Below are 25,675 nucleotides of genomic sequence, written 5' to 3' on the forward strand. Positions count from 1 at the left end.
GGCAGAGTTACTGCATTCCTCAAGTCGCAGGGGAGAGCTGCATGCAGAATTAAAACAGGAGAATATCTGTGCTGGGCAAGGCTGTCACTGCCAAAGCCTGTTGTTGGCATCCTTGGAAATGGGCAACACAGGCAAGTAAAGCTGCAGGTTACACGCAATGCTTGCTCCCCTGAGCTATCTACAGCCCCTGCTCATGCTCTGTCAGCACTCTCACTACAGAATCTGCTAAGCAGGCATTTGTGGTAGAGCTTCTTGCCCTTTGCTAGGTACCTGTCACTGCTGTGATTCAGTGTAGGCTCTGTCCTCCACTCTCAAAGCTGCCTGGGCTGCTGACATTCCTCGTAAAACAGGGAAAGAAATCTCCAGGTGCACGCTGAAGCCCACCTTCTACTGCCCTCAGCTCACCCGGCTGTGAGCACAGCTTGGGAGAACTTACCTTCAGGCTCATGCTACACAAGCTTCTAGGTCTTCACACAAGTTTTCCCCCTTCCTGGGCTCTCAGAAATCAAATAATACCTTCTATCCTCCACATGGCTGGGCACACACCATCTGCTGTCTTTGGCTGTGTGCCCACCTACCCAGGGTTTAGAGAAGAGAAGCTGGTGCACGTTTGTAGTAGTTGGGGAAGAGTTGAAGGAAAAAGGAAAATGGGGAAGAAAAAGGGAGAAAGCCCAACAGCGCTGAGGTAGAATAATGCAAGTGGCAGTCTGTGCTGGTCAGCTTCCACAGTTCTTTTCTACCTTAAATTTAAAATACAGATGTGCCTAAGTGCCTAAGTCCCCACGCATCTCCAGCACCAAGACGCTGGGCCAGCCCCATGGCAGCACTCCCAACCTTTAAAGGCCAGAGTAGTTGATATCTCCTCTCTACAGGATGAAGAAGGGGCTGGATCAGTAGAGATGCATATGATTAATTAGTTGTGGTTCATGTTCTGTGACTTTATACTCAAAGTAATGTACTAAAGGTGTTCCCAGCTTGTGTAGAAGTACTGCAAAAGAATCAGGAGCGCCATTCAGGGAAGAGTTGCACAGTATTTGGATCAGGCACCATCTACAAGCAAGTCAGACAAGCTTCTGAAACTGTGAAATGAGCATTACAGTCTACTAAGTTAATCCAGAGTTAGTGTTTTTTTTAATTTAAAATAATTTGTACGGTTTCTTTTTTTTCCTTCTCAGAGACTGCCTTAGAGGAATGAAGATTTTACTCTATCCACCCTGAATTTGGACAAGAACTTAAAATTCAGCCTAAGAAAGAAAATAAATAGGAGAGGGAGCAAAACATCCTATTTTCCTGATAGGGCTGTCCTTGCTTCATTGACCCTCGCCTGCTTTGAGGACCTCCACGCCGCTGGTGGAGAATCTGATACAGTCAAGATGAAAGCACTCCTTACAAGGAGGTACATCTCTTGTGTTTCCCTTCCTGGAAAAAGCTGCTGCATCTGGGAGCTAAAGGAAGATTCTGCTTTCAGGTCGGCCTGCTGGGTAAACACAGCTCTGGGACGCTGATGTTCCTACTAGTGTTTTCCAACCCCACGATTTGGGGGCTCTGAATCATTCTGATAATGCCAAAGGCAATAAGGTTACAAGCAAATTGAAAGAAAAAAAATCGTGCAGTTGTCGTAAGTCAGAAAGTTCCTCCTCCAAGGGTAGAGTATTACTAACCAAGTAGAGAACTTTCAAGATATGAAGTGTAAACTGCCCAGGACCTTATTCCAGAAGGCTGTACGGGAGTGTATTCAACATCTAATATTAAACATCCTTCGCCTTTCCCATGTTACATGTGTATAACATAACACAAAACTTGTACAGCATTTCAGTGAGACTTTAGCAGCAATCAACAGTTGAATCCACATGAAAAAAAATGGCTTAAAGAAAAAAGGAAGCAAAAAAAGTTAAAATGAAGTACAGTACAACTCATCCAGCAATAGTATAGGGGCAAACAAAAAGGTGATTAACAGTGTTCAGAGTAAGGAATTAAATACAAAATTCTCAAGCTGCACTGGAAAGCTGGTGAAAAGTGGATTCAAGCACATGGCCAGGGAGGTTCAGCAGACAGTTAGCTTGATTTAAAACTGGCAAAAAGAAAAAAAAACAAGAAAGCCCCTTCCACTTCGAGGCAAGGTCTGCTCACATGGCAAATACGATGCCAAAAACTGAAGAGGAGGGCAAAGAGGAAAAAAACACCCCACAGCAAGTTGAAGTTATAACCTTCTGGTTATGCAACAGATCAGACTGGAGAAGTCAGCTGCAGATGGGACTTTCTGGAGCTGAGCGCCTTGCGGCACGGTTGCACTCACCACCACAGCGGCACGCAGAACACCCCGGGGACAGTGAGAGCCAGTAGCAGCATCCGCCAGTCTCTGATGAAGTAAGCAAATAGTGGCAGCAACATGTAGCCAATTGCAAAAAATATGCAAACTCCTAACGTAGAGAATATAATACGAACTGATTTGCCAAGAATTTCTGTTCCTGTTCAAAACAAGGGAGGTTGGATTAGCATTTTAACTCTTTCTTTTTAATCATGACTAAATAGTTTACTGCATTTACAAAAAATATGCTAAAACAATCTTAGCAAAGATTAGTTTCTCTTATCATACTTAAAGGGACACTGTCAAGGAGTTACAGTTCAAGTTATAGGCAAATTATAGTCCACAATACACTCAAGGAGTAACAGATCATCTTCAAGGTGATACTAATCTGGTGGGAGAGCCCTCCAGACTTTTGTCGTACACCTTTCTTGGAAGCAGCTGCGCAATTGAATCAATTCGAAGAGCAGCCACCACCCGGTCTTTTCGACTGACCTTTGGGATAGTCCTGCAGGGTCTGATACAAAACTGTTTTCAACACTAAACACAGTCTAATAGCAGCGTCTATTCAGCTTCTACATTATCGCCGTCAACATTTGCTCACAGATCTAACCCAGGCTTAGGAGCCTCAGGGTTAACCGAATTCTCCTCTGTTGCAAAGGCTGACAAATTAAAAAGAAGAAACAGCTGACAGTGTCCTTTTAACGAAATCTTGTTTGTGCACATCTCCCAGGAGTTTAAATAAGTTTGGAACAGAAAATAAAGGGCTACCATGTGGAAACGCACGCTGAAATATGAACTCTTTTGTGGTTTGCTCCACATATCTTGAGGTTAAAGAACTGGCCCACGGGGCTCTGCGTCCCGTTTCCAGCAGTGGCCGACGCCAAACGCCTCCGCAAAGGCATAAAGCCTCTGCGACGCGCAGCCTCGTTCTCCGCAGCAGTACTGCGCGGACAGGGACCAAACCGACTTTGCTAGTGTGTATTTGCAGTCTGCTGCAAGCCCGTGATATAGGTTAGCTTGCAGTGAAAGAGTTTATGTCATACTTTTTTCCTCGTCTCTTAGCCTCGCAGCATGCACCTGGACGGTCAAACCAGCTCAAAACGCTCCTGCAGGGGCAAGTCCCACCGGTTCCAGCCGAACCCAACAGCTCTGAGCATCCTCTCCTCGGGGGAAAGACGGAATAGGGGATATTTAAATTACCTTCATTAGCCTGATTTCCAAAATACTGAGCTCTAGGACTGTACGTTAATCCCAGACAAACTCTTGGGTGAACTGATAAAGTCATATTGGCCGTCTTGTTTATTGTTGGGCAGATTAAGCACAAGTGTGAGACCAAATCTTCTAGTGCCTATATTTGAAAAATCTTGGCCCTTAGCTTTTTTAATTTTTTGTTTCTAAATATGTCAGTGTGGATATTCTCAGGCTTTTAATTCTGCCTTGTATGGCATCCTTTACGCTTCTGCCTAGATCGTTTCTACTACGCTGCTTCCCAACCTCTCTCTATTCTAAGCCATTTAAAGGAAGCAAACCACACAGAAGGCATGTTCATGAAGAGAATATGCCTCTTCTCAGAAAAAAAAAAATATATATATACACATCAGGATTTTCTCCGAAAGAATCGAGTGTCAGATTTGCTGTGCTGCCTTTCCCCGCGCAGGGAGACAGATTCTTTACGTTCTCCAGTCTGATCAGAGTTTTTACTCCTTCCCCTTGACAAGCGGCATCTAATTCGGAAGAAGAAATCCGTGAACGGGTACCAGCAGCTTGTATTAGCCATATCTGAGATTCCCCACAGCTTAACAAACTGTCACCCATCCAGCCCGACCGCGCCGGTCGCCTGCGATCACTCGATTGTACCGATAACGAAGCGCGCGTTGACCTGAACGCGGCGCGTTTGCCCAGACTGATAGGGATCTGCTCTTGTGTTGCTCGGTGCTACTCTATGAACGCAAGCCCTTTACCGGGCTTCCCGATTTCTGACTACCCAGATCTTTTACCTGCAAGGCCTGTCGCTCCCCTCTGTGCGAGCCCCCGACTCCTCAGCCAGGCAGCCATCTCCGTTGGAGGAGGACAGCGACGAATTTGCCACGTGCCTGCTTTCGCCCTGGTCCCAGTACGGCCCTAGCACAAATCAGAGCAGCCCCAGGGCACACGAAATCCCGCGCTCCTGTCTCCGCCGACTTCTCCCTGCTGCCAGCCGCCGGGAGCTCTGCCATCCCACCACCGGAGAAGCTGCTTGCCGCTCGGCTACCCCTGCGGCACGTGCCGGGACGCTGCCCTGGCTGACGGCACGGCACAGTCACTCTTTCCCAGTCCTTTTTCCTACCTGGCAAACCTGCTTCGGTCTCACAGATCCTTACGCGGGGAGGCACAAAAGCCTTGCACTGCCGCGTTGCACCGCAGCGGCGCGCTCACAGCACCAGCGGCAGCCGTCGTTCCCCAAAACAGAGCCACTGAGCTACTGAGGAAAGAAAAGGAGCCAGGAGTATCCGTGAAGTTCAGGTGAAGGAGCAACTCCTGTCGGTTTTGTTTCTACACTGTCCAGGACAGATAAGCACAGGCGCAGGCTGAGGACTGGCGGACCTTCAGGAGCCTCCGCAACCTGCGCAACCAGGAAACCGATCTGCTCCCCTGCTCAGCCCGTTTGGGATTTAACCTGCAATTCCCTGTTGAATGCTTCTGCTAAGAACAGGTCGGTGGATGGCAGACCGACACAGGGTCAAGTGAGTTTACTGTTAAGCAGGAACAAATTTCACAGTTTATTTTTTGGAACAGAAGGCTGTAACACCAGAACAGCAGATCCCAGGTTGAAGGATGGAGAAAGTGAAGATACCATCTCCTAATAAGGCTACTGTTCAAGTAACCAGGCATCTCTAGAGGAAAGCATACTACACCTGCGTCACACGCAGCCTAGTAGTATCTAGTACTCACAAGCAGAGACCATTGTAGGCCTTCAAAAGCACCTAATTTCTTTTCCTATAAAAAGCCCAGCATCTGCTTAAGAAAATCCAAGTACACCCCCAGTTCCACCTCACTTCTCATTGTGAGCTCAGCCAAGGGGGCTACAGAAATTTCCTGTCCTTCAAGAGCGCTGAAAGTGCCATAACTCCTACAATTTGACCTGGATTCAATTAACAAGCAAATTCCACTGAACAAACAGGTGGGTCTCAGGAAGTCTGGAGAGTATGTTTCAGTTATGTAATATATTAAAACTCCCAACATTTACTATTGCATAGAAAGCGAACGAAAATGTCCAAGACCAAAAAAAAAAAAATCTATTTAATACCTACACGCATTTTTAGTTTAACGACTCCGAGTAATGCAATAAACTCACAGTAAGAAAACTGAAAATAAGAACTCTTAGGGACAGACAGTGCGGGGGGAATAAATTAAACTGTCGTCTTCTGCTGGGTGCTTTTGTACAGAGGGACTCTTAGGAGAGCTAGGATACTTGAAACATTGGTTTATACATATCAGACGCGATGTTCAAATGTAGGATTCGTGGCAATTCAAAGCCAACATGAGATTACATCTCAAACACATCTTTCAATTACAGTTCTCTACTCTCCCTCCTTCCCATCATTCCCTTCCCAGGAAATAACAATTCTGGGGCAATATCAACATGCCTTCACAAATTTAGCCATTGTTTTACAATCTCAGAACTTTAACACAAAAGTTTTGCGCACAGAAAATAACTGAGGCCTAAAAGGCAAGGAAAAATGTGTAGGGAGAACTTCAAAGGAAGCAGCTGAAAAAAACCTCTACAGAGGCTCCCAGGCGGCTCACAAAGGAAACCATGCTCATGAGCATAGACAGCAATACTGCAAAACATGCAAACAGCCAGTTTGGATGAGTAAGCTGTAGCAGCATCCCAGTTATGCATGGGAAAGCATGCTTTTTTTTTTTTCATGGGTATTTTTTCATATTCAGCATCTCTGTCACGTGCTGCTTTCTGGAAGCTCCCGAGCGTACCTTGCCACGGGTACCACCGAAGGCACGCAGAGCCAGGCCCTAGTCGGAGCGTGCCAAAGGCTCATAGCTACACGTTTTAGGGTGGGAAGAATCATTCTCCAGAGGTGCCTCTCTCCCCTCCGTGATGACAGATGGCTGATGACTGACTTAAACTAGCACACTAACTGATAAAATACTTTTAATTACGCCCATCCTTAGAAACAGCCTCAAGGCTCACAGAGGGGAAAAAAAAAAAATCAAAACCATTAATCACCAGAGTCATCTGTCCACAAAGAGAATTACTGTTTCTGGAAGAAGCCTGCAGAAAACAGGAGGTCCGAAGCGACGATGTGATGGATAAGGTGTCGGCCAACAGCGCCCGCGTAACTAAACCAAAAGAACATTACTTCGGGAGAAACAACCCGTGTTGGTGCGAAGCCCTTGGCTAGAGCTGTGCGGAGGCAGGCTTGCCGAACAGACCCAGGACCGGGTCCAGGGCCCGCGCGGCCCCTCCAGCATCAGACAACTCTGCACAAAAGAGAACATGAATTATGGGCCGGGGCAGGAGCGGGGCAAGGACAAGGGGCGCCTCTGCCGACAGCCCGACCACCCACTGCCCCACCGCCGGTGGGGCGCAGGGGCCTGGGGGGCAATGCCCCTCCACGGCGTCTAGCACCGAGCTTGCATCGTGCTGTTCTCCTTGGTGAATGCTTCCCAGGGACAGAGAAGCACAGGATTAACTTAGCATTCGGCTTTAGTTTCAACTGGCTTGTGACGCGACCTGCAAACCGTAATCCCGACGCCAAGGCGTTCAAAGCAAATATAAAGCATAGACGTATAGCTTTCAAGACAGCTCCCACCCCAGACACCTGCACGTCCTTCAGCCGAAGGATTCACTGGGCTGGCTGCCGCTCCCCAAAACCCGGAGCGCGGCGCGAGTCTCCCCTGCGGGGCCCCTTCCCCGCGGGCTCCTCGGGCCGGAGCCTGCGCCGGGAGCCGCCCAGCGGGCTGGGAACCAGCCTCCCGCCTGCACCCGCTTCAGCTGGACGCAGGGAAAAGTCAGGGGACCTGAAACAACATCCTACGGCCGGGGAGTCGGCGCCGCCTCCGGAGCATCTTTCGGCCTGTCCTGTCCTGCCCCGGGCGCACCACGAGTCTGGGGCTCCACGTTAACCCTCATTTATACGTAACGGCGAAATGAAGACGGAGGCCAGCCGCGCTCTTTAACGCTCATTGGAAAGACAGCAGAAATGGCAAACGTCTTGAAAACAGACCATCGGATTCTTAGATGAATTAAATTTAGAACTGTCATTAAAATTATTAATAACTTTTCTTGTATCTCCATATTCTACAAAATCACATTCACCGCTGCACGAAATGGAGAAGAAGCCAGATGAAATTGCTGAAGTCTTCTACATGGAGATACAGATTTACACTCAGGGTGTGAGTTTAGTCATTGATTCCTTAACCATGTATTGAAAGAAAAACGTTAGCCTGTCTGAGCATATATGGCTTATTTACAGGAAGGACTATCCTTCTCATCTGCAAACCCAACTTTTGGCTAAATGTAATATAGAGAAGATATGATCTGTGTAAATACTCTAGTTTATTCTGCCTTCTTTTTTCTTTTTCAGTTCCAAACCATTTACAGGGGATATACACTTATTTTTAGAAACATGTCCTCTTGAAAAATAAAACGTGACAGGTAAAATGCTGACAATACAGTTATATGCTTTCTCCTTCATGGCCAAGATGACAATAAATCAAAGTACACTAAACATTTTAACTAGTCAACATTTCCTTACGTTGATATCAGTGATGAATACAGTATGTGCCTAGAATGACCTCCCTCAAGAATCCAGTTATTGCAATGCAAAGAAAATTAGAGCAAAATATACTCCACCTATCCAAAGTCAAATAACAAAATAATTCACAAAAACGTAGCTAAGCAAGATTATTTACCATAATTTCATTCCAATTTTGTTAACCAATTATTACAAGTATATTAAGAGCTATCTTTTGTGCATTTAGTTTTAAAGTTTAAGCTTTCCAAAATGAGTACGTATGGGAAAAAACCCACAGAATATTATTTCCTGAAATTCTAAATGAATTCATCCCTCATGCAGACTGTGCTGATGACTTCTAGGTCATTAGTATCAAGGATTAACCTAGCCCACTACATGTGAAACTGTAGCTAAGAACAGGTTTTTATCTTTCCACATTCAGTAACTGAATGCCTTGGAAAGCCACCTAATGAGGTTTTACCATTGTTTTACAATTTTTCATTATTTCATTTACTATTGTTTTACATCATTGAAAGTTTCAGTTAGTAACATGTTATTTACTGAAATAAGGTTTTTAATGGAAGTCAGTAGTTTAGTAAGGTTTGTCCTTCATGTACATCAGGGAATTTACAGCAGAAAATTTGGTGCAAGCTGGTTGCTGCCTGACGTCAAGCATTCAGAAAACCCTCTGCCAACGGGCGGTGAGGCAAGGGGGAAACTAAAACGCCTTTTTTATCTCCGACCTGTTTCTTCAGATAACAAACCTTGAACACTTCCCTAAACTTTTTCAATAGTTCTCTAAAGAGAAGGGAAATACATGCTTATTTAGATGTTTCCTGCACTCATCTTTTCCTCTAAACCTGTAAAATGCATAGGCGATACCTATTCAGAGAGAGTCTTCAAAGTACCCAAGAAAAAAACATCTTATTGGTCTAAATTAGGAATTATACTAGTGAGGATTTTATTAAATGATATTATTAAATGATGCAGGTTCAGAAGAAGAAGAAGAAGAAGAAAAGCACTACATCAAGCGAACATTTAATGTAATGGAGACATATTCATACCCAGTATGAAGGCCACCACGTAGTTCGAGATCTGTCCCATCCCCACTATGAGAAACAGCACTGTGAACATCTCCCAGCTGGTAGAGAAGATCTGCAGGAAACTGAAGCCGGTCTGCACAGCCATAGTGGAGAAAAGGATACTCTTCCTGCCAAACCTTTCGCAAAAGACAAAGGAGAACATTAGTAAGAGATTATTTATGTATGGAGCTGGGCTACAGACAAGAGAGGGAGCACAAACATCCAGTCATAAGCTTCACAGCTTAGCACAGCTTTGAGTTTGGTGGCACATCGTTTTCATAAGTATGAAAAAAAGCAAAATTTGCAGGACCCAGGGAGGAAACCAAGATAAGAAATTAAGGGCAGAAACTTCAGGGAGCCACTAGACAGGGACCAGGGAGACGAGAAAACTGCACGTAAGTGAGAGAAACAGTAAGCCTGCAAGCCACACAGTCAAAAGTTAGGAAATGATGGAAACGTAGAGATGCCAGCAGCTATACGTTATGATAACATTACAGTTTTTCAGAGTTAAATAGCTTTTTGAACTGCTTTCAATCTTTCTGATGTGACTTGCCATAAATAGATCCTCCTCCACTTGTCCGTATTGGAATTATCGAGGTTCCTGCAGCAGCAGCAGGGAAATCGTTACAGGCTTAGAACAGACCCTTTACTGCCAGAATGCTTCCCAAAAAAATCAGCTCATAGCTAGTACTGAAAAATCATATTAGGGGCCCGGCGGCAGCAGGGCAAGTGAACCTGCCCGGCAGCGAAAGTATGCGTGCATCAAGCAGCTTCTCAGATGTTCCCGATAGGCAAATGGCACCAGAGAGATTTAGAGATTATCTCGTCTCCCTTTCAAACAGTAACACTGACTGACTTTTGCACCGGGATCAGAAGGCATCAGATTAAATTCAGATCACGTGGAATTTAATACTTGAGGCTTTAAGATTGAAGCTCACATCAGGTTTCCAAAACCCTACACGGAACCTCTCAAGAAGCTGATTCTTACGTAACTCTTAGGGCGGTCCTCACTAAAAGGGAGCAATCAGGGCTGCGTTTGGGACCCCACTCTAACAACATGGCAGCAGAGGCTACGAGGGCAGCAGAGACTCAGCCCGGGAATGTATATGCTGCATTTGGCACTTGTAAGGCCAAAGCTTAAATACTGCCGAGATAATTGCCAAATGTCTGTAATGTTTTCTTGATATTTTATGTCCATTAGTATCACTTTATTGCTATCCGTTTACAGGCCATCGTTTTTTCTTAGTATTGGATATGCTTAGTTTTTCTCCATCAAACCATCCTTTCTATGCAGAGCTTCCTTCCGCTTAAGGGAAAAGGTTTTTCTTCCTGTCTTACAGCTCCTAAAATGAATTGTCAGTTAACGCGTGTTGAAGAGTTAACATCCTTATTAGAAAGGACGGCTAAAGAAACGAACTTTGCTGCGAACAGCGCCGCATCAACCTACAAAGCAGACCTGCGCATTCGTTGCAGGGGTCAGTCTGACGCGCGCGAGCGGCCGTAACGCTACGTGTGCCGTAGAGCGGGCCTGGGGCTTTGCAAAGAAACAAAGTCGGTTATGCAATTTTGAGTGAGAGCGAGAAGACCTGGGCATTTAGCTCCCTTCTGCCTCTTCAAAAAGTCACCAGTTCCGACTTTTCCCTGGGCGTACACATCAGGCAAGGGGTAGCAGAGAGTCTCAACCCTGGTCTCTCGAGAAGCAAGTCTAGAAGCGGTGGCTTTACCTGTCGGAGAGCTGCCCCGAGACGAAGGAGCCGAGGAGCACCCCCACGAAGAACAAGGAGGTGGTGAGCGGCGCTTTCCAGTCGTCCTCGCACACCAGGTTCCACTGCGAGAGAAGCGGAGCAGACTGAGACCACGAGGCCGCGCGGCGTTCGGACAAAAAAGCCATTACTGAGCAAGGAGGCCAGGCGCTTAGCGACCGCGTGGGTCTGAGCCCACCCGGGTTTCAGCATCGCTCGGGCTCGCGTCGCCGCGCTCGCCTTTCTGCCCGTCTCCGGCCACTCGGACTGCCTCGAAAGCGAGACGGCCACGACAACGGGAAAAGTGAAGCGATCGCCTCCTTCCTCCGGGCGAGTCAAACTAGACCAGACCTTGGGAAGGCCACGGGTCTCCTTCCACCCTTGGCGGGAGGCCCAAGCCCCCGAAACGCAGCGGCCTTCCCACGGACCCCGCTGCAGGCGGCCGAACGCCGCTTCGGCGCTCGGCCACCGAACCCGCGTCGTGCTTTGCGCCCCCAGCTCCCGCCGCTCTTTTCCATTTTATCTGACCTCCTCCGGCGTGAAAACGCCTGGATTTCTGTACCTTGTGGTGGTGGTGGTGGTGGGGGGGGGTTGATAGAAAACATGCAAAAACGTGCGTAGAATAACATCTCTTTCCTCGTATTAACGTGTTTTCAAAGTCCTTTTCATTCTGACAACCCGCAGAGGTAATTCACTGCTCGTTACTCATCTTCGTTACAGGAACGGGCTTCGGTTGCGATTTTAGGACGGGAGCCAACACGGACCCCTCCACCTGGCGCAGGCCCCGAGTTACCCCAGGCGAGGTGTCCCAACGGCAAAGCACGCAGAGCCGCGCTGCACCCAGGCTGCCGCTGCGCCTGCTCCTCCTGCAACGCCTGACCCCCCATGGGGGCACGCCTGCCTAAACCCTCCCGACACGTCAATCTCAGACGAGATAACTCCGCAGGGCTAAGCTACTCAGACCTCAGATCGAAGCACACCGCAGTTCTCCTAAGGAGGTTTGCTATGAGGGAGCGGGGCCCTCTCCTCCCGCAGCGCGCGCCCCCCTTGGGCGCGGGAACGGCCCGCCGAGCCGTCTCCGCGAGCGGAAGCGGCGGAGAAACGCACGGGCGCGCCGCCCGCCACCGCCGCTTGTTCAGACCGCCTGCTCTGACAACGAAACAGAGCGACTGCTGCATTAAAAAAAAAAAAAGATCCAGACACCATCTGACAGCACTCGAGTCCTGCCAAAGTTATACCAAGCCACCAACGGGTCAGCGTCAGGGAGGGGCTGCTGGGGGAGCGAAACGCGGCGACACCAAACCTCAGCTCCAGCAGAGACCTGGCGCGCTCTGCTGCAGTTTGCTCTGGACCATGATTTAAGAAAGAGAATCAAATCGGCGCCTGTTTATTCCAGGAGTTCAGGGGAACAGAATCAAGGCACCGTCTCAGGGGCGCCGAGCCCGCCTGCTACGTCCAGCCTGTGCTGTCGGCTGGCAGAGGGACCAGTCTGCATAATAAAAGCAATGAAGCTTCACAGTGCCGGCCGTGCCCGCTTCCGAAAAACGCACAAAGAGCGCAGAGTCTGCGCAAAGGGGCAGACTCAGATCTGATGAAGGGAACAGGCCTTGACCGCTTAAATCCGATCAATAACAGAAAGAAATATTTGGTGACCATTTCTTTAAAACGTTTTCTAGTCACTGGAAAGAAAAAAAAAAAGGTTGGTAGACGTGGACTGGGCCCGGGTGTTCATCTGTGTTAGTTGTACTTGATAAGGCAGAAGTGAGTGTCTGGGTTAGGAAGGCTCTGACACTTTCAAGGATATTAGTCTCGGGGGGAAAAAAAAAAAAACATTTGCAGCACAGTTCTGTTCTCAAGGAAAGTATCTGTTTCACATGTAAAAGAAAACGGAGATTACTGTAGACAAACTTGCTGGAAATCAAGCCCCGTGTTAAAAGAAAGCAAAATTCTGCAACGCAGAACACGGCACGGGGGGTAAAAAAGTCTCTTTAAGCCAGGAACGCAAGGAAAAAGGGAAGGCAGCAAGGCCCGCCTGCTCCCGAGGGGTCCGGGGCGGCAGGCTCCCTCCGCTCCGCGCGCCCCGGCTGCTGCCGAGTCCACGGCTCGGGTCCCGTCCTCCGGCGCGAGGTGCTTGATTCATTTAGCATGTAAAAATCTACATTTTTCCTTTCAAATACAAAATAAACACACGAGAGTCGCACCTCATGCCTCTACCTGCGTCCCTTGGAGGAGTCAATAAGCATGATCATAGACCCAGTCTACGACTTTTCAGCGCCTAGATTTTCAGGAAAGACTGCCCACAACCTGAAGGTCCCTCGGAGAACTAAGAGGACAAGAACAAAGCAGAAGGTTCCCCACGTATCCAGCACTGCACTGCGTGGCACGTTCAGCACGACTCTAGAAAAACGGATGAATAACAAGGTGGCAAAATTTGCAGATGAAACCAAACATTACTCAGGGTATTAAAATCCAGCATGAGCTCCACCGAACTGCAGAAGAACACCAGCTACCGACAGCAGCCAGCAACGGAAGAGATGAAACTGAAGATGACACGGGAAATGACGAACCCTGGCTATGGCAGAGGTGACTTTTTCCCCAACGATGAACTTGAAATTGTCTTTTATCACTCCTAAGGGAAGCACAGGAGAGCTACTGGTAGTCCCCAAAGCTTTTCGCTGCATGCTGTCTTACAAGCACAAGGATGGCGTGCTGGCTGGAAGCCTAAGTGCTTCAAAAGACTATCAGGATGAACTTGCTCCCAGAGGACACTGCAAACACCGAGATACAAATTCATCCGTCTTTGCTAGGCACTTAGGAGCTGAAGCATTTGAAGTATGTAACTGCTGATATCAAAGTTCAACAGAGTATAAAAATCTCAGAGCGGGATATCTGGGATGGCTGGAAGTCCACGCCGATATCTGATGAGCTTGGAGTGGCCTTCTCCAGACAGTCACAAACCCAGATATATCCCAGCTGCAGACTCTGCCGCCAAAACAAAGTTACTACTGCTGGAAACTATGAGGTTTCCCACCAGCCTCGCACCTGCCCCAGCAGCCCCAGCTGCAGGAGCTGACAGCTCAGCGGGGTGGCACCTTCCCGGCCTGACGCCGGCCGGCCTCCTGGCCGCAGCAGCAGGAACTAAACCCCAGTGCTTAAATTTGCAACTACTTAACTGTGTCACTGCTGAGCAGTTTACTCTGCAGCCTGACAACGCAGCAGCTGCTTCTTGACTTTCAGACTTCAGTCGCTCAAGGTTAAGCGTTAACATTTTTAAAATGCCAACAGTGTGCCAAAGGCACTTTGACTACAAAATAAAACCAGCTAAATAATATTTACTCACGAAACTGAGTTGCTTCCTGTGCTTTATTGGTGCCAAATGCTTCCCACTTAGCTATTAAAGTCTACTTTTCCCCATGACATACTGCATTTGCTACAAAAAATAACCATGCAATATCAATTCGTTAAGATTTGCAGAATGTGGTAAACCGAACCTACAGCAGCGGCCTGGACAGACTACGTTTTCTGTCAAGATAAATGAACTCACTGTATCCAGCAGAAAACGAACAGCCCAATTAAATCCACCTGACTCCAAACTTAGCTGAAGCTGCTGAGTGAAGACATGCGACTTATTTTGGATCACATATCACAAAGAGCACGCAGGACCTGAACTGTGATTTATAAAGATCTAAATATACAGATACACCTCATCCTCTATAAAAATGTAAACCTTCCTCCTCCAAAGGCATTCACGGTGAGGAAAACTTCCACCCTGTCGTTACACAGTGATGGAGCACACGTAAACATGAGGAGGCAGTATTTCACCAGCGCTCGAATTCATAGGGCTTAAGCTGTTGCCTGCACGTTGGAAAGGACACGGGCAGCCTGCTGCTGAGCGGCATCGCCCTGCCAACGCTGCCGGCCTCACAGGCGGGACTGGCTTTCTTAGGCAACGGTGAGATACCACCTATTTCACATGTCCCTCAGCAGGTCATGTCGGTCCCAGCTCGGGTGTCAGCACCTCTGGTGGCGATGGCTGCTTGGCCAGCAGCTCCAGGCGAGTCCAGCCGGCGCTGCTCCAGCACCCCATACCTACGGGCGCAGGCGCACGCCAGGGTTCCTCAGTCCTCGCCCCAGGGCGCCGCCGGGCTGCACTTCGGGTTACCCATCCCCTGCGAGCGCAGATCAGGGCTAACCTGTTCTTTAAAGCCCTCAGGGAGGTTTCACAACCTCCCTGCATTGCTATGTCGATACTTAACAGTCCATAAAGGAAGGAAGGTTTTCTTAAAATCTCATCTACAGCTTTATTGCACTTCGGGCGAGTTATTTCCCTTGGAGCCACCTGCAAGCACAGAGGGGAACCGAGCGCCCAGCGCTGCACCGCACCACGCGCCCTGCCACCCCTGACGCTCGGCACATCTCCAGTCCCATCACCATCTTTTTCCCAGACTACCAACATCTCCGCAGGCTGCAGGTGGACGCAGCTTTGCCCTTCACACCTTCCCGGGCCGCTCAAATGCTGCTCCATCCCAGAGCCCCGTTTGTGTGCGTTTGCTGCGCCAAAAGCAGGAGCTCTCTCTAGCTCGGACCTCACCACGGAGGCACAGCGGGAAGGAGCACCCCCAGCGCTGAGCACCGGCGGCTCTGCCCGAGCCCCCGCGGCGGCCGCCTCCCGCTCACGGCGCGGTCTGCTCGTGCCCCGGCTCAGCCGGATCTCCTCCTCCGCGCGGCCTTGCCTTCCTGGGGCTACTCCTTCTCAGCCGCCTGCAACTTCATCCTGGCGCTTTCGTTAGCATTTCTCCGGCTGCATTTAGATACTTTGGGATCCTGACCTCGTCCTCCAATTTGCTTGCAGTCCTCCCAACCAACCTCATCACGTGTTTTCCATAACAGTGTCTCCTCCCCATGCCAGATTCCCAGTTCCCAGGTTGACTGTGAACTCACCCTACGGATGCAGATTCTCATCTGATTGTGCTGTGAAGCCTTAGATGAAATAGTCTGCTTATGAGACCGTCAGCAGGACTGTGTCCAAACCTCAATAAGACGAAGCACGAAGCACATATTCACATGTATAGCTTCTTCCCTATAAGATGTTTTGAGCGCTGATACTCAACCCTTGTCATGAACATGGGAAGAATGGGTAATTCAATAAAAACATTCTGTTACTGTAATACTAAAATTACAACACTGCAGTAATTAAAACATAGATTTTTTCCTAAATTAACTGCAGTTACAAATTCCAAACTGTCTTTTCTTGAGTAACTATTCATTAACTAACAAGTCCCTGGCTACGGATACCAGAGAGCAAAGTTCATTTAAGCTTCAAACCACATGCTTTTACTTCTAGAAATACGAACTGCGTGGGAAGAATACCGTTTAATCACTTTATTACAATCAAATACCTCAAGTCCTTTCCCACAAACTACCTAGCTGTGGGCTTATGGAACAGCAAATTCTGCCCGACGCTGCCAGCAAGGAACATTACAGATTTACAAGTCTTCTGAAAAATTACCAAGCAAAAATAATAGAGAAGGCCCTCCTCACTGCAGAAATGATAGTGCCATCTGAGTTTATTGTTCAGAAATCACTAATTAACCATCCTGAATAACAGCCAGTTCACATCAAAGAAGAAAACATTAATGCAGATTTGTGTAAAGGACTAAGGCTATAAAATCTGGGAAACTGGATCGTGAATCCAGGAGTAAACCTGAAGACAAACAGCTTGAGAGAAATTCAAAAATATGCACTGTTTTAACGACTACAGCAACAGTATGGTGTACACCTGCTGAGTGCGCTGTATCTTGAGTACCAGATCTCGCAATGAGGCCATCTCCACCCTGTCCATCAGGGACAAGAGTAGACACCTCCATGCTCAATCACAGGGCAGGCCACCAGCGTCTGGTAGGTCTGCTGGAACGCTACTGAGAAAAAGCCATGAAGGAACAGAAAACATCTTTGGTCACCTTCAAACACAGCAACTAGCCTTCAGCTTCCGATACGGAGGGTGCCCATCACGCACCGCTACTGCCCGTCGCTTTGGTGAAGCACCGGCTGCAAACCGAGAGTTCCCTGTTCGATTGCGCACGTGGGGAAGTCCCAGCGCAGCAGACACCGAAACGAGCAGCCTGGTCGCTGCTTCGAGAGAGACAACCCAGGGACAGCGAGGAGCTCAGAGGCCTTGCAGGCAGCAGCCACGTTTTTGCCAGAATTTGCTAAACAACAGCAGGGAATTTTTTCCCAAACCCTCCACCATGGGCAGGGCTGACCACTACCTTTTCAGTGCTCTCAGCAGACAACTCATGGGTCAGCTATTAGCGTGTGCTTGTTCCCAGAAGCCCAGTTAAAGCTTCTGGCTTCCACCTTCACGGAAGAGTCAACTCCGGTGCTGGGAAATCAGGTCTGAGCAGAGTAATGCAAACGAGAGCTGGACAGCTTCCAGCAAAGCCTTCCTCCCCAGCGCTGCCCTTCACAAGGGTGGCGCAAAGATTTTTGGGGCTACGTGCTGTGTTTTTTGTGGGGGAGAGCAGATGAGGCAGATGATTGTTTCCCAGGGAGCCGGGGAACCGCGGGGAAGACTCGAGGGAATTAACTGCATGTTAACACCTCTCTTGGAGGGAGGCAAAACACAACGCTCCTGCTTGGCTGTAACTACAGTCAGGTCTGAGCACAGTTATCTGGAATTAAAACAGAAGCCAGTTAGGGTTCAGAAGAAACAAAAATACATATGTTGTCATTTAAATTCATTTTATAGCACAAGCAATAGAAGTTAACTGCTCAAAGTTAACTGCTTTCGCTCACGCGCCACGAGAGCGACGCTGGACACCGTGGCAAAGGCAGCGAATCCAGCGAAGACAGCCGCCGCGGCCCCGGGATGCCGGCCGGCGCCAGCGCTGTCCCTCCCGGCGAGGCGCGCAGACGCGAACGAGCGCGCTCCCAGCGCTCACCTCCCCTCGCCAGTTTGCCCAGGACAACACCTAATCCTGCATCGCGCCCCACGTTTTCCCTTGCTCATCATTAAACTCAGAGACCTCGTTCATCCTGAGCAACCTGAACCGGTTACCTCCTGTTTCACCTGCCTGTTGGACACATTGACTTTTCTGCCACTGTCTCCATGTTAAGACCAACCAGAACCGAGGAGCCTCGGTTTTGGCTCCTCTCTTCCCCGGGGCATTAGCATCCCTTATTCTGCTCCACTGTAACCGCATGAATCGAAATAAAACCTCTAAGTTTAATCGGGCACTGTCAAGCTTTGCTCCTCAACTGATTTCTGGAAATGAAGAAGTTTTTTCACTGCGCTTTTCTGATGGCACGTCCTGGCTTGTTGCTGCCAATAGAGTGAGAAACGTTGGCCACAACAATAATCATCAAAAGTTTACCTGAACTGTCTCTTTTCATGTTTTCATCAATGCCTGTTTTCCTTGCTTTAAAACTGAACTCAGAATTTTTTTCCAAGTGTTCTTACCAAAACAAGTATCCTTATTTTCCATCTGGCTTCCAGATGGAAACCTGGCAGTTGGTTTCCATCATCTTCATTTGCAATTGCCTCTCTGGTGCACGCCAGTAAGGGAGGATCCAGGTCCCATGACAAACCCCACTCCTATGTCCCGTCCGGATCTGGCACCAACGGTCCTCGCTTGGCATCGGCCAGTGCAAGCTCTTGCAGCCCCCGCTGCTTAGGGCAGCATGTTTTCGCTTCCTCCTTTTTCTTCTTTTACTGTCTGCCCTAGAGTGATTGATAGCTCCGAGCCACAGATTAAGAGTTTGCAACCACACCTGGGTAATCCACTCTCCATCCGGCAGCAAGTTCAGGCATCAGAAAGCCAGAGCGCTGTCGCGCCATCACCTGCGCTACGACTGCACGCGTTCGCACGCGGCACATGGGTCGCAGCTGAGCTGCCGCTACGGTCAGCCGACGGGCACCCCACGTCCCCCTCGGCGGGCAGCTGCGGGCGCAGCCGAGCCCCGCCGCGCTGCGCAGCTTGCGCCCGCCGCTGCCTCGCAGCCCTCCCCGCGGGGACTGGGCCTCCCCCGGCTGCGGCTGACCGCCAGATTTGAACGGACGCGGGTCTGGGTCAACTTAACGGGTGACAAACGTTGCCTGTGCTGCCCCGGGGGCTGGAGGCAGCTGCCAGCGCCCGCGGCCGGGGGCTGCGGCTGGGCGCTGGCGAGGTTTAACATTGCACCCCGAGCCCGGTCCGGCCAGGACGGAGACTTCCAAAGCGTGCGCAGAAACCCCAAACAAACCCAACCTGGCAGTTTCTTACAGCCCGTAAGGAAGCCGATGCCCTCGGAGAGCGCTGTCGCAGGAAACCCTGGCTTGAGGGACTGCAGAGCGCGCGGGACAGGGCGGCCAGCGCAGCCCCGGGGGTCTGCGCGCCCCCCCGTTGCCTTCTCCTAGGGCTGCACCAGGCCTGCCGACCGCGGGGTGGGCACGCTAGCCGGCTCGTCCACCCCCCCAACGACCCTGAGCCTGAGGGGGGAGAGAAACAAGGCAGTTTGGGGGCGGGGGGGGGACATGGGATTTCTCCCTCTCGCACAGCTCCTGGCTCCCCGCCAGCACCGGGGGCTGCTCTGCTGCAGCACAGTGCAGCGCGCTGCCGGGAGCTGTCGCAGCCGGCTCCCCCCAGGACCCCCCGCACGGCCGGGTCCCCCCAGGACCCCCCGCACGGCCGGATGCCTCCGGACCCCCCAGACCCCCCCCGCACGGCCGGGTCCCCCAGACCCCCCGCACGGCCGGATGCCCCCGGACCCCCTGCACGGCCGGATGCCCCCGGACCCCCCGCACGGCCGGGTCCCCCCCGGACCCCCCGCACGGCCGGATGCCCCCGGATCCCCCCACAGCCGGCTCCCCCCGGACCCCCTGCATGGCCGGCTCCCCCCGGACCCCCCGCACGGCCGGCTCCCCCCGGACCCCCCGCACGGCCGGATGCCCCGGGGCAGAGGCTGCGAAGCGGCGTCCAAGCCGTCGGAGAGCTGCCCGGGCCGCCCAGGCAAAGGGGAACACCACCCGAGCGACCTCCCCTCCCCTTCCCCCTCTCCCCCGGGAGGGGGGGGGGTCCCTTCCCGCACCTCGCTGACGATGGTGGAGCGGTAGACGTCGCGGCTGTACTCCCAGCCGTCCAGGCAGCGCTCCTGCTCCAGCGCCTCCAGGTCCACGTCGGAGCCCGGCCGCAGCCCCAGCGCCGAGAAGTTGGCGAGCGCGGCCAGGCGGTAGCGGCGGCAGCGGCTCGGCGCCGCCCGCCCGCCGCGCACCTCCAGCGGGATGCTGGCGTTGCGCCACTCGCCGCTCAGGTTGGCGCCGCCCGGCACCGCGCACCGGTGCTCGGGGGTGCCGGCCAGGAACACGGCCGACATCCCGTTGAAGCCGTTGGGGATGATGCTGGCGCTGAGCAGGAAGAAGACGAGGCGCTGGAAGCGGCCCCACTCGCCCAGGAAGGCGGTGGCCGCCTCGTAGTCGAGCATGGCGCGGCTCCTCCGCGGCTTCTGCGCGGCCGCCCCGGCAGCCGGCTCGGCTCCGCCCCGGCCCGGCCCGGCCCCGCGGGGGGGCGGCGCGGCCGCGGCCCCGGGCGAGGCCCACCCCCCCCCCCGGCGGCGGAGGCGGGTGCGCGGTGGCCGCGGGCGCAGCGCGGCCGCGGAAGATGCGCGGGGTGCGGCGGGCCGGCCGCGGCGGGGGCTCTGCCCGCAGCCCCGCGCCCGGCGCGCAGGCATCGCCCGCTTTGCTAATTCGCGCGGGGCTTCCGCGCTGCCCTGCCCCCCGGGGGGCTGCAGGGCCCGCTTCTGCCCCTCTCACAGCCCCCCGGCAGGCTTCCCTCTGACGGGCCCTTGCAGCGCGAGCGCACGCCCTTGCACAGCGTCTGCATCAGCATCGCGGGGAGGGCGCTTTGGCAGCGGCAGGGCTGCAGTTCCCACGGCGCGGGCGGCGGGCAATGCAGCGTCAGGGGGCGCGGGCCCCTCCTGCGGAGTGGGCGTGGGGAAAATAACCAGCATCAAACGGCAGCTTGAGAGAGCAAATGGGCTTGCGGTGCCTGCAAATCGTCTCCCAGCGCGATGTTCTCCAGCGGCTCTTGTTCCACCTCGTGGCCAAGGCCCGCAGCGCCGGGCCCGGCACAGCCTGTAGCCCCCCCCGGCCTCTGGAGGGCCTTTCCCGGTCCGGTTTCCCAGCTGTTATTGCTTTACATGCGATTCTTGGTTTTGCCTGGAGTGAGGTAGTTAGAAGGCTGGTAACGCCATTTGACTTCTGACTTCTTCTGAAATGACTCAAATGGCACTCGGAGACGCGGCGGTGTTTAAAGCACACGCAGCGCCCGACTCGCTTAGCGGGACTGCTTCGCTCTTCCTCTGGTGAAGCAGGCCCGGACCGCCACACGCGTTCGCCGAGCAACGCCACAAACATTGTGGCACGCCCGGGAATCGCGGGGAGGGGGCTGCCCCGTTCCCGCGCGCTGGCGCAGCACCACGCGCAGGGCGGCAGCTCCTGCCCCGGCGCCGCGGGGAGGAGGGCAGAGCGCGGGCGGACGCAGCGCCCGCCGGCCTCTCGCTGCGGGGGCCCTGCAACAGGCGAGCACTGCAGCCCCTGCTTTGAAGGAGAAGCCGACGCGCCGCCCCGGAGGCTGGCAGCAAGCGTCTCGTAAGCTTGAGGAGACGGGGCGAGAAACAGCACGAAGGGGGCTGCTTGGCAAGTGGAGAATTTGGCCGCTGGGAGCCGGGATGGCTGTGCCGGCACCGGGCGAGGGCGGGCAGCGTCTTCCAGCGAAGAGCAGAGGCCTGCGGGGACGCGTGGGAAGGAGGGCCGCGGGGCGGGGAGCAAAGGCAGCAGCAGCCGGGCAGAGCGGTGGGGTCAGGGACGGAGAGATGCTGGCAGCAGCCGGGCGAGCCCCGCACACCGGCGGCTCAGCGGGAGGCCGGGGCCGGCAGCCTGGCGCCAGAGCCGAGGAGCGGCGCAACGGCCGCGGCTGCCCGCGGCGATAGAGAGCAGCCGGCAGCGCTGCGCCGCGCAGATTAGGAGCCCGGGCCGCGGCGCACCGGCATCGGCCAGCCCCAAAAACACGCCGGGCACGTTAACGCCCTGCAGGAAACGATTCTCTTATATTAATATTGCATTAGTAAAAATAATTATTCGGTTAGTAGTAGTTAATTGTCTCCATAGGAATAATTTGCAATGCTTATAAATGATTGTGGTTAGACGGCAAAGTTGGTGGATCGGAAGGAAGCAGGTGGCATATATGATGTATTCAGGTTTATCCAGTTCACAGATGATCCTCAGTGTATTATAAACTTTATATGATGTTCAACATGAAAACACCATTGGCCTTTTCTCTTTTATTCCGAGCGTGCACAAATCAGCGGTCACAGAACCTCTCTGCGGCAGCTCCATCGCGCTAGCTGCTGCATGCTAGCGTTGTCGCCCAGCGCAACGGCGCTCCGCTGCAGCCTCGGCTGGCCGCTGCCCGCTTTGGGAAGCGCAGGGAGATGCGGACTTGGGCACGTTGCAGCCCAGGCCCAGAGACTATCCGAGGTGCGCAGAGTTAGCGGCAGGTTAAAGGGTGCAGCCGGTCCCGGAGCAAGGTCAGCAGCGGGAGAAGACTCAGCTTTCGTTCCCCCCAGCGGCTCCTCCAAGCGCTCAGCGCGTTTCACTGCAGCCTTATAAAACCCCTTGGAAGCGATTAGCTGCCGAGCAGCGTGTGGGAAACGAGGCCGGGGCGACTCCAGGAAAAGCAGATCGCACGCCGAAGGGCAGCAAAGCAGCAGCATTAGCGTGATGGGGCGAGAGGCAGCACACAGAAATAACCTCTCAGGCACGTGCTTCGCTCTGCTGCAAACGTCCCGTCGGAGGCCGCCCGGTCCCCCCCGCCCGTCGGAAGCCGCCCGGTCCCCCCCGCCCGTCGGAGGCCGCCCGGTCCCCCCCGCCCGTCGGAAGCCGCCCGGTCCCCCCCGCCCGTCGGAGGCCGCCCGGTCCCCCCCCGCCCGTCGGAAGCCGCCCGGTCCCCCCCGCCCGTCGGAAGCCGCCCGGTCCCCCCCGCCCGTCGGAGGCCGCCCGGTCCCCCCGCCCGTCGGAGGCCGCCCGGTCCCCCCCGCCCGTCGGAAGCCGCCCGGTCCCCCCCCGCCCGTCGGAAGCCGCGCGGTCCCCCCCCCGCCCGTCGGAAGCCGCCCGGTCCCCCCCCGCCCGTCGGAAGCCGCGCGGTCCCCCCGCCCGTCGGAAGCCGCCCGGTCCCCCCCGCCCGTCGGAGGCCGCCCGGTCCCCCCCGCCCGTCGGAAGCCGCCCGGTCCCCCCCCGCCCGTCGGAAGCCGCGCGGTCCCCCCTCCCGTCGGAGGCCGCCCGGTCCCCCCGCCCGTCGGAGGCCGCGCTCTTCCGCTTCCCGTCACTAGGGGGCGCCGGAGGCGGCGCTGCCGGCGCGGCGCGGGGCTGCGCGGGGGGAGCTGCCTGCCCTGCACCCCGCACCCCCGGCACCCCCTGAACCCTCTGCACCGCGGCACCCTCTGCACCCTGCTGCACCCCCCCAGCCCCTGCTCCCCATGCACCCTGCTGCAGCCCCCATAGCCCCTACACCCCATGCACCCCCCCAGCCCCTGCACCCCCAGCCCCTGCACCCCATGCACCCTGCTGCAACCCCCCCCAGCCCCTGCACCCCATGCACCCTGCTGCACCCCCCCTACAGCTCCTGCACCCCCCATAGCCCGGCACCCCCCCAGCCCCTGCACCGCCTGCACCCCGTGCACCCTCCCAGCCCTTGCACCCCTACATCCTCCACAGCCCCTGCACCCCCTCCTCCCTGCGCAGCCCATGCACCCCCCACAGCCCCTGCACCCCCTGCACTCTGCGGCGCCCCCCAGCCCCTGCACCCCCCTGCACCCCTGCAGCGCGGGGCGCCCGGCCTCGCGGCGGCGCTGCGCACCCAGCGGTGCCGGCCCTGCAGCGCGGCCGCCCCGAGCGCGCTCAGGGGGCCCCGCTCGGCTGGAGACAGTTGGGGGCTGGTTTGGGGCTCCTTCACCCAAACTCGGGGCCGCGGCGGCAGCACCGGGCACAGCCTTGCCGGGGCGCCAACTGCAGACAGGATTTTCTGCGTGTGCTGGGTTTCCCCGGGGGTTCAAAGCCCCGGGAAGGTGATGCCCGTGGGAATGAAGGTGCAGAGACACGCGGGAGCCTGGAGCAAAGGCGTTTCTTTTTTTAAAAAAAGCATCCATTTCCATTAAACCCCCCCCCCCCGCCCCGCCCAGCGTCCTTGAGCATCACGTCGTGGCACAGCGCGGGAGCGATGCCGCAAACGAGCTGCACGAAGCGGCGCCCACGAGCCTTTCCAGCAACCATGTCACTTTTTGTGCGGCTCTGCCCGAGCCGCTGCCCGGCCGCCGAGTCCGGGGTTTCGCCGACCGAGCGAAAGGAGAAACGAGCGCTTTCCCGATTTCGGCCGGCGCGGGGGGGCGCTGGGGGGCCGCGCTCCTTTGGGGCGCCCGGCGCGGAAAGTCCCGCGCCGCGTAACCAAATGCGCTCGGTGCAGCGCTTGTGCCCCAGGTTTGAATTTAGGACGTGTTATCACGGCAGTTTGCTTCGGGATATACGCTGTGCTCCAGCGACCGGGGTGGGGGAAATATATATACATATATATATATATATATACACACAAAGAGGGTGACTTCATGCTTTACGAGGAACGTTTTTACAGATGTGGTTTAGGGAAAACATTCTGCCGGAAAAGCCAGCAACGTGCGCAGACGGTCTGCTGGCGCCGCCGGCGCGGCGGCTGAGCCGCGGCGCTCCGAAACGCCGGCGGAGCGGGGACCCGCGCTGCCCCCTCGCCGGCAGCGGGCACAACGGGGCCCGGCCACGCGTGAGGCCGTCACAGCGCCGGTTCGGGCCGCGGCGTCTGCAGCGGGTGCCTTCTCCGTAGCCCCGCACGAGCGGATAACGTTGCAAAGCGAGGCAGAGACGCCGCCCCCCCCCCCCCAGCAAGGAAGGAGCTGTAACGCCAGGCTGAGAAAACCCCACGCGCGAGCCGGGCAAGCGCTGCCGCGCGCGCAAGTCACGCGAGCCCCGCGCCTCCGGCACGCCTGCAGCCTCCCAGCGGCGTCGCTCGGGGAGACGCTAGCGGCACCGACGGGGATCGGGACGAACAGCGCCGACACCTCCGCATCGACGGAGGCGGCCGCCTCCCTCCGCGCTGCAAACTCGGCAGGTCCTGCCCTTGCAAAACCGCCAGAATCGGGGCGAATCCTGCTGCCCGGCCCCGGCGCTGCGCGGCCCCGGGCGGGAGGGAGCAGGACCCGAGACCTCCCGGCGGCGGTGTGCACCTCCCCGTCCCTCACCCCCGGTGACTCCGAGCAAGCTCAGGCGCGAAGGGAGGCAGGTGGGTCAGTCCTCGGCCATCTCCCCGCTCCTCCGCGGTGCTCCTAGGGCCGGCGGCCGGGGAGGGGCTGGCAGCTAACGCTGCCTCCAAAGAGCTGGGACCAACGTACTTGAAGCCTGCCAAGGTGAGCCTCCTCACAGCGTTTTCAGAGCTGTTCCTGGAGCTAGGGATCACTTTGGTTTTTCCCCCCTCCTTTTAAACCGTTTTGTCCTTTCCATAGCCCTGCAACGAAGAGCAGAGATGAGAGGCCACAAACACGAACAGCGGGAGCCGCGTCCGCACGTGTCTGTCTTGTCACCGTGTCCTCAGACACCGGGCGCTCCGCTATCCCGCAGCACGAGCAGGAGCTGGGTCCCAGCCCGACCCACGTAGGAACGAGCAGACCTCACAAAGCCGTCAGAGAAAGCGTCCTGTCCTCATGGCGAGGGCTGTGCTAGAAGGCACGTTTACCTCCAGAGCGGGTAGCTCC

The 25,675-nt window shown here is 54.5% G+C and overlaps 1 protein-coding gene across 2 annotated transcripts in view; it reads right to left on the reverse strand.

Moving 5' to 3' along the window:
- Positions 1–20,389, reverse strand: part of SLC22A4 (solute carrier family 22 member 4) — a 34,019-nt gene extending 13,630 nt beyond the window's left edge. The window contains exons 1-4 of one of the 2 annotated variants that reach the window (XM_068960084.1): positions 19,934–20,389; positions 10,850–10,953; positions 9,108–9,262; positions 2,297–2,468 (exon numbers count right to left, since the gene is read on the reverse strand). In XM_068960084.1, the coding sequence (XP_068816185.1) occupies positions 2,297–2,468; positions 9,108–9,262; positions 10,850–10,953; positions 19,934–20,326 (824 nt within the window). In that variant the 5' untranslated portion in view covers positions 20,327–20,389. The remainder of the gene's footprint in view (positions 1–2,296; positions 2,469–9,107; positions 9,263–10,849; positions 10,954–19,933) is intronic. The other variant, XM_068960085.1, reaches the window with a different exon arrangement.
- Between the last annotated feature and the right edge of the window lie 5,286 nt (positions 20,390–25,675).

The sequence above is a fragment of the Struthio camelus genome, chromosome 13 (assembly GCF_040807025.1).
Source record: "Struthio camelus isolate bStrCam1 chromosome 13, bStrCam1.hap1, whole genome shotgun sequence".
NCBI classification, from domain to species: Eukaryota; Metazoa; Chordata; class Aves; order Struthioniformes; family Struthionidae; genus Struthio; species Struthio camelus.